This window comes from Ciconia boyciana, chromosome 13 (assembly GCF_034638445.1).
Source record: "Ciconia boyciana chromosome 13, ASM3463844v1, whole genome shotgun sequence".
In the NCBI taxonomy this organism is placed as follows: Eukaryota; Metazoa; Chordata; class Aves; order Ciconiiformes; family Ciconiidae; genus Ciconia; species Ciconia boyciana.
In genome coordinates, this window is record NC_132946.1 from 12,885,449 (window position 1) to 12,894,026 (window position 8,578).

Consider the following 8,578-nt stretch of genomic DNA (forward strand, 5'->3'; position numbering starts at 1 on the left):
TTGAGAGGAAGACTACCATGATGATCCTTAAAAAGAGATACAGCTGCTATGAAACATCACCCTTATCTACATAAGCTGTGTGTCAGTTAAAGAGAATCCTTAGAATAGGAAGGCAAGTTATGCAGTTGAATACATACATTAATCTGTGAAGCAAAGTAGTGAAATGCTGATGCCTATATATTATACAGGCTTGAGTCATTACAATTGGAAAGTAGGGAAATTTGTTAAATAGACTTTCCAGTCTATGAAAAATTGGTCAACCAGCAGTACGTCAAAGCTATTCAGCCTGGATAGAAGGAATCACAAACAAAAATTCTGGTATTGAATCCAATTTATGGCCAGAGAGGCCAAAGACACTAGCTGACTGGAAAACCAGAGCTCGAAGACAGAGCCAACAGCTCAGACAACATGAAAGGAATTTTCAAGGAAGTACAGTTCATCTATAATACAGTATCTACTGAAATCAATAGGGACTTTGCAGCCATATCCATGAGCATTAGAGAATACTGCCCTCAGTGAATATCTAATTACCAGCCTATCCCCTAACTTTGTTACATTTTGCAAAGCTGGACTGCAGGAACTTACTTTGGGTAAATCTTAGAATGGAGACTTTGGTTACCACTGTTGTGTCTTTTGTCGTGCATACACACACAGGATTTCCTAAGTAATTCTGCCAAGGTTTACAGCTCTTAATGTAAAATTTTTTACGTCTATTATGAAAATGACCTCCTGTATGAAAGTAAAGGTGTGATATTATGGAAGATATTTTGAACATAAAAGGTCTTTTAGATTGCAGAGTTGTTGGTTTTTTTTTCCCCAGAGCTTGTTTTAAAAACTCTGATCACATCTTTTCCCTGCTTCCTCACCTCAGAAACTAGCTGTGCTTCCATTTATGCATAAAAGTCCTTCAGCATCCTTCCACACCTACACTTCTAGTATCACCTACCATATAGCTTCCCAAACACTATGATGAGCCTCAGTAGTGCAGCATGAACACTGCAGGTGAGACATGGCATAAAGCCCAAGGTAATGCACTACAATGCTGCTGGTCATACTGGCAGCTTCCCCAGAACATAATTTTCTCAAGTGAGGTTAGGAACTCAAAAGGTTGGGAATTTCAAATCTAGTAGGTACAAAGAAAGATTAGGGCCTCGAATATTTGTGGTCATTCAGAATCTCACAGAACTTTGGACAAACATTCTCAGAAGGCTGACGGAGCAAGGCAGGCTGAACGAAAGACCTGTTTAGATGACTGCTTTGCAAAATCCTGATAGACTAACTTCAAAAGGCATTCCTGCAGAAATTACCTTGGTTTCTACTTTTATTAGGCTGAGATATTCGAGTTTGCTGCCAGTCTGCCATAAACATTCAATGGAATTCTTCTGTTTCTCTAAAATATTAGAGTTTAAAAACTCATAGCCCTTGCATTTTTAGCTTAGTAACATAAATAATAGTAACAACATAACAACATAAATTTGCCAGCCTAGCTCGGGCAGTCCAGATTCATTGTTGTGCCAAGAGGACACAGCTACCACAAAACTCTCTGTGGAGAATTAGGCAGATATATGAAGACAAAGATGTGAAGCTGTTTTCAGTAGCAAGGTAACAAATATTTTCTAAACTATCTTTGTGTTGATAGGCCCACATTTAAACTATGAATTCCACCACTTTCTTCCTCACCTGAATACCAGTGATTCATTACTTTCACTGGCACTAGAATGATTATGCTATGGTACACGCTGGAACTTCCCAGTGAAAAAAAAACAACCCTGAAACAACTGAAAATTAACAAAATATTGCTGGTTTAGTAATATTTTGCTAAAGCACTGCTGATTTATAAGCATGTTGTTCTCTTATTACACTGTTTTTACTAGCACAAGGTATTTCATCAGGAAACCAAGGATGGAGCGTGAAGCATTTTCACTAGCAGTTGGCTGCAGCTGCAAGCACGCCATGAGCACCAGGACCTGCAGCAAGATCCAGCTGCTGCCTGGCCTGCAGATGGAGGAAAGGACACTGAGAAAAGCTCTTATTCCTTCCCTTGGTTTTCAAGAAGTCTGTGAGCATCACAAATGCACAGATCTCTTAGCAGTAGTTTTCGGACAGGTAGTGCACAACAGTATTCATCTTGTTAACAGAAGGACTTGTCATTTATCTATAGCTGAGAGCAATAAAAAAAGAAAAGAAGAAAGAAAAGAAAAGAAATTCATACCCTTTCTGTCACCACCACTGAACTTCATATAACTAGTCCACTGGTACATTGGAGCATGTGACAAAAAAACCCTGTAATTCCCCTTACACTGAAATAAAATAGAGCAAGAATGGGAAACAGAATACAAATGCAAACGCAAACCAACAAGGAAAAGGACGTGTGCAAAACCACAGCCTGTGTCAAGTTTCAGAATGGGCAAAAATACTACACTGACAGTTGAAGAAACCACGTATTTTAGGGGCTTCCCTAAAGCATTTCTGATTTTTGTCAGCTAAAACACACACCAGACACAAAAGATACTAAAATCCACATCAGACACAGTAGCTCTACCTTTAGTCACTTGAATAAACCAGCATTTACCACAACTTTCATTCCAGTAGCTGTGCTGTTATTCTTGTAACTGCAGTCAGTGAATGTGGTATCATAGACACAGTCACACCGCCTTCTTTTTCAGGTCCATGTTTCCGCAGTCCAGCAGTGTGGCCTCTGGGCCGCACTGCCGTGAGGAAGGGGAATTCTCAAACCTTTCTGCTGAAGCTGCTCTACCCTGCATGAGGGATGAAAGCCAGACAGTTAGTGCATTCTCTGAGAAACAAACAGGTTTGGGTCCTTGCCCTTCTTCCAAGGTTTATTTCAGTATTTTTAACTGGTGATTATTTATAGATTTTAAAGATGTGTGGATCATGAATTCAGGCCCATTCACAGGAGAAACAAATGCTTCACCATCCAGTTGGTGAGTCAGGCAGAACAACTTTCACAGGAACAGCCACGGAGGCCTCCAGTACAGCCCAGAGCTTCCTCCTCTTCTAAGCTGGGAGGTTGACACTTGTCACCTTTGAGGCAGCAGAGGGAATTGAGCACCTCTACCTCTTTGTATGATTCAGGCCTACAGAAACAGTATGTATTTTGTGAATTTTAATTCCTCAGACTCCCCTTCAAGTTCCCTGTGACTGAGTACAAGGAATTTTAGGGAGCTGAAGATATTCAGTCAACTTGAAAAAATGTATTAACAAATTAAGGAAAGATACTATTAAACAATAATGCTGTAGAAGTAGGGACCACAGTCTGCTTCACAAAGATCTGCAGGTCAAAAGAAATAAGAACTGTAGGTACAGGTTTCTCACTTCATTGCATCACCAGATTAGGAACCCTTTCTTACTTCTCTTTTTTGTGTTTTGTCCATATTCTACTGTCCTGGTTTCAGCTGAGATAGAGTTAATTTTCTTTATAGTGGCTGGTATGGGGCTATGTTTTGGATTTGTGCTGAAAACAGTGTTGATAATAGAGAGATGTTTTAGGTGTTGCTGCACTAGTCAAGGACTTTTCAGCTTCCCCTGCTCTGCCAGGTGCACAAGAAGCTGGGAGGGGACACAGCCAGGACAGTTGATCCAAACTGCCCAAAGGGCTATTCCATACCACATGACGTCATGCTCAGTATATAAAGCTGGGGAAGAAGAAGGAAGGGGGGGACATTTGGAGTGATGGCGTTTGTCTTCCCAAGTCACCGTTACGCGTGATGGAGCCCTGCTTTCCTGGAGATGGCTGAACACCTGCCTGCCCATGGGAAGTAGTGAATGAATTCCTTGCTTTGCTTTGCTTGCGTGCGCGGCTTTTGCTTTACCTATTAAACTGTTTTTATCTCAACCCTCGAATTTTCTTACTTTTGCTCTTCCGATTCTCTCCCCCATCCCACCGGGGGGGAGTGAGCGAGTGGCTGCGTGGTGCTTAGTTGCCAGCTGGGGCTAAACCACAACATCTACTTTTTTCTGAGAAAATTATTGCCTTTCCCATCCCCCTGACACCAATTTAGAATAAATAAGAACAACAAATGCAAGCAAATACAGCAAAAGCTGCTTAACCACAGCCTCCACAACAAAAGATGAAGTAGACATTGCCAGTGAAAGCAGTGGTTGAAGAATTGTCCAGCAAGCACCTCAGGGATCTGAACAAGACTATGCAGATATTACTAGCAGCAAGGGGGGGGGAGAGGCTAATGAATAAGCAGCTTACAGCTTTTATAAGCAACTTCAGCTTTTATTTTTGCAGAAAAACAGTACTCAGTTTTTCGTATTAACCTCCTGTTGTAGTAAGTTTCTCAACTGTTTGATAACCGTTAGGGTCTTTTATTTAATAGGTTTAGATTACTTTTATATTATTTTTTTTTCTCAGCAAGCCTATAGAGGACTGGCTTAACTCAAGAAAGGTATTGGATACTTGTGTGAGTGTGTACAGGCCTTTTTAAGTTGATATAGCAAAGGAGGGAAGGGACCCCAAGCACCTCTTCTGGTGAAATCAGAAGACTGTCACTCTGGGAAAGGGATCCTATCCACTGCAGTGGATCTATAAAGTCACTTAAACCAAACTTTTGACAGGTGTCCAAATAGCTCAAGTTCCTTAATTTTGGAGTTCCCAAATTGAGAAATAAGACATGATTTGCAGAAGTAACGAGTACCAAGAACTGCAGCTGAGAATGACTGAAGCTTTGAACATATCAAGAGATATATGAGATAAACATACTTAAGAACTCTGCATCCAAATGTTGGGAAGCAATGCACCCCAAGCTGGAAGAGAGCTGATCACTTTGCTTTGGTCTGCCTTTTTTTTTGGCTGTTTCTAAGTGACCACTGCACAGTCTCAACAGAAAAAGATACTGAAGTAAACTCATTAATAATTGTAAAAGTAAAATAATTGTAAAGTCTCCCAGGTAACCGCACTAGAGATTCCTACAGTGTGAGTTAAATAAGGCCTAAAGGCACACAGAGGATAAAATAAGCTATTTAATAAAAATATGTAATGTTTTCTTGATTTTTTCCTAACTGAAAGGAATACAGATACTACTGCACTTTTTAGAATCAAAACCAGTTACTGGGCAATAATGGGTATTTATACTCCCCTCCTGAGATACTAAAAAATTATTTTTCATCTCTTTAGACATAACTGAATGAAGGATCAATACAGCCTTTTTTTTCAATCCTCATTTCTATTTAGGGCCCAAACCTCTTCAGCTGTGACATATCTTTTGGTTACCCATTTCTTACTGATGGCAGAACTTGATCTCTACTGACAGTGTATTGCTACGTATGACCCAACTAAAAGACACTATCCTGATCTGTCAAGTAAATGCTGCGGCTTCGCTGTTAATACAGAGCTGCTGATTACAACAATTCAGGTATCTACAGCTGAAAAATTCCACAGAAATTGGTTCTGGGCCAAAGCAGGAAATAATCTTTTACAAATTAATTAGAAGGCGATGCTATTAGAAAGTTATCTATTTAATACCTTCCCTAATTTGGCCTATGTCCCCAAAATTTAAACATTTTATTGAACCTCCAACAACCCTGTAAGCGTACCTAATGCAAGTGAGGTAAGAGCTATTCTTGGATTAATAATATTTTCCAATATTCAGAGGAACAGAATACTTAACTGTAAACACCACTGAGATACTTAAACCAGAGCAACAACTGTCGAGCTATTCAAAATATCCTTGTGCAGTTTACAGGGCAAGTCTCTGATACCATGCCAGTGCAAGATTCTGGGCAACGCTCCAAATAAAAAGAGAAATCAGCTGACTTCATGTTAATCATGTGGATAAAATACCATATTCATCTTAGAGGAGGTTTTATTTATTGTTGAAACAGAGACCGAGAGATATTTCTCAGTTATTCATACCAAGCCTTTGGCATTGATAGTGCTCTATGATAGAAAGGCCATTATTTGTTCTGGGGAGAGGATTGCCTGTAAGGTAATGGCAAGTGCACAGTAGCAAATTATATAGTTTTGAACTATTTTATGCTATATGTTTCAGTCAGCAATTAAATAAAATCTTAATATATTTCATAAATGGTCAAGGTTTTTCTGTGTACAAGCCTGAAAACCAAACCACAATTCATGAATTCAGTGTAGCTATCTTTAAATTTTGTGCTGTTGAAGCAGTATTTGAGGACTTATAGCATCTTTAGGGTGTTGCTAATGTTTCCAATGTTAAAATAATTTGTAGTTAAATCAGAATGCTGAAAAAACATTGAAAATAGGACAGTTTGTTCTGTGAAATCCTAGAAAACACTGGAAACTTCTAATGAGATTTTGCTTGGATGTATTTATTTTAAAACAAGGAAGAATGCTTTTCTAATAATCCCAAAATGAAGAAATTCTTGGTTTGACCAGTGATTCCTCTAGTGGCCAAGGATTCTTTCTAGCTCTTAATTTGCTCTAAAAGAAAATGATAACCCATACAATACCTTGAATAATCATACAACATAATTTGATGTAGCCTTTTAGAGAATGTTACTAAAACCATTTGCATGGTAGAATGATAGTCTTCTGTGGGATTCTCTAATAGAGTTTGTTAGGAAAATGGATATTGCCTACAGTGAATCAGTGGAAACGAGCACTGGAAGGAGGGAAAATTAAAGAAACATTTATCTGTTTTAAAATTAAAAAAAAACCCACAGGTTCTATTTCTTTTTTAGTTATATCATTTCATCTCTAATGAAATCAGTTAGCAGCACCAGAGTAGTAAATCAGATACCTAATGTTGTGACAGGCTAATTGTCACCTCTCCCCTAGAAGCAAGTACTGTTTTATCTGATAAGGAACATAGCACACAGTTATTTTCTGGTGCCTTAGAACAAAAATGCAATGGCTCAGACAATACAGCAACATTAGAGAATTACTAAATTCAAACCATCAGACTTGCTGGCAGAACTGTGCTGAGAGGTGAAAGAAGAGCTAATACAGTAGCTGAGATGAATAATCTGGCAGCCAAGAAGATGCGAGACCTCCCTCCACTGCTTAATGCTTCTGTCAGTGCAGTTCCGGGAGCTGCTTCTGAGTCAGAAGCCAGTTCTGTCTGAGTTATTCTTAATATGTTGCTCGTTAGCAGAAGTGCATGTTGATACATGAAATGAAGTAGAGGTCAGCTTCAGGTATGCACATAATTATTTAATAATTGTATCTCATGATAGCTCAAGGAGTTTATATCTTCTTTGGGAGTGAAAGCCTACTTAAATATTTTAATATTGTAGGCTATCGTGAGCCATCCCATCAAATTACAGACTGTCTGTTCAGTTTTTTAGTGCAAGTCTGCTGTACTTACTGACACACTATAAAGTGTTGTTTTAACACTACCAAGGCCAAGATATGAGTACCACAATATTAACATTATTAGTCATAAAATACACCTTTCCCTCCCTACAATTACAAATCCTACTAAGAACAGCTCTACCAGTTTTTCTGATGCATTAGGTATTGTCTTGCTCTAATAACAGGTCTTGCTCAAAGCTACTTTCCCGTTAATGTTTTTGAATCATTCTCCTTAGTAACTTCTGTACTTACTCAACAGATACATTCTGGTTTAGTTAGATGTTTTAGGAAAGACTAGGAAGTTATTATCTTGCAGTAACTAGTAGCTAGTCAGATCTACAAATGACTGTGATTTATCAGATCTTCCTTGATCCTCTCCTTACACTTAGCTGACTGAACTATTTCACGAGGGGAAACCCTTACCCATACGCTGAAGCTCAGTTGTCTCATTTCACGTTCCTGCTTCCTTAGCTCTGTTGCATAATCCATCTGCAATTTAAATAAAAGCAGAAGAAATCTTTAACTAAAGGGCTGAGTTACCTATGTTACACTAGCAGTACATCCACAGTATTACAGTCATACTGGACTGTCCCCCAAAAGCTGTATCGCAACAGGGGCACGGGGCCCACTGCGAGGCAGGGAACAGCACACGGGGTTTGGCCCAGCACTGACAGGACAACAGACTGTTGGTATCAGCTGAAGTCCTCAAACGAGACATATAAGTGTGCATCATATTTGTACATGTATGTTCACCTGTCTCTCCGCTACTTTTTCCTTTTGGCGTTTATCTTCAGCCTAAGAAGGCCTGTCCAGGTTGGCCTGTTTGGTGAGCAGTTGTTGCCAGTGGAGCAGACGTCTTAAAACGCTGAAGAAAGGGTTCTGGCTACACCGAGGATTGTGGCTGCTCGCGCCTGCAGGATGTCCCACTGGCGAAGCCCGTCTGGCCGCCCTGGCCTCGGCAAAGGCAACCGCTGAGAGCCTAAACGTGATGGGCAGGAGGGTGGCAGCTAAAGGCACCTCAGCGACACGGGCGCCAGGGAGGAGGCAGGCCTCCCCGCCGGGCCCAGCACTAGCACCAGTTTAACTGGGGTCGTCCAGCTCCGAGGCGCCGCCGAGCCCCGAGCACCGCCCGGGTGAGGCGCAGCCGGCCGCGGCGAGGTGGGGGGGCCCCGCGCTTCGGCCTCCCCGCGCGGGCACCCCCCCGGCAGGGCAGGGCAGGGCCGGGCAGGGCCCGCCGCGGGCGCACCCCGGGCAGGCGGCAGCCCGGACCCTTTTCCCTGGAAC

The 8,578-nt window shown here is 40.9% G+C and overlaps 1 protein-coding gene across 1 annotated transcript in view; it reads right to left on the bottom strand.

Moving 5' to 3' along the window:
- CIITA (class II major histocompatibility complex transactivator) overlaps positions 1-8,564 on the bottom strand; it is a 48,639-nt gene extending 40,075 nt beyond the window's left edge. Inside the window, exons 1-3 of the mRNA XM_072877965.1 lie at positions 8,048-8,564; positions 7,718-7,783; positions 2,573-2,759 (exon numbers count right to left, since the gene is read on the bottom strand). Coding sequence (XP_072734066.1) covers positions 2,573-2,584 — 12 coding nt within the window. The 5' untranslated portion in view covers positions 2,585-2,759; positions 7,718-7,783; positions 8,048-8,564. The remainder of the gene's footprint in view (positions 1-2,572; positions 2,760-7,717; positions 7,784-8,047) is intronic.
- Positions 8,565-8,578: the final 14 nt, after the last annotated feature.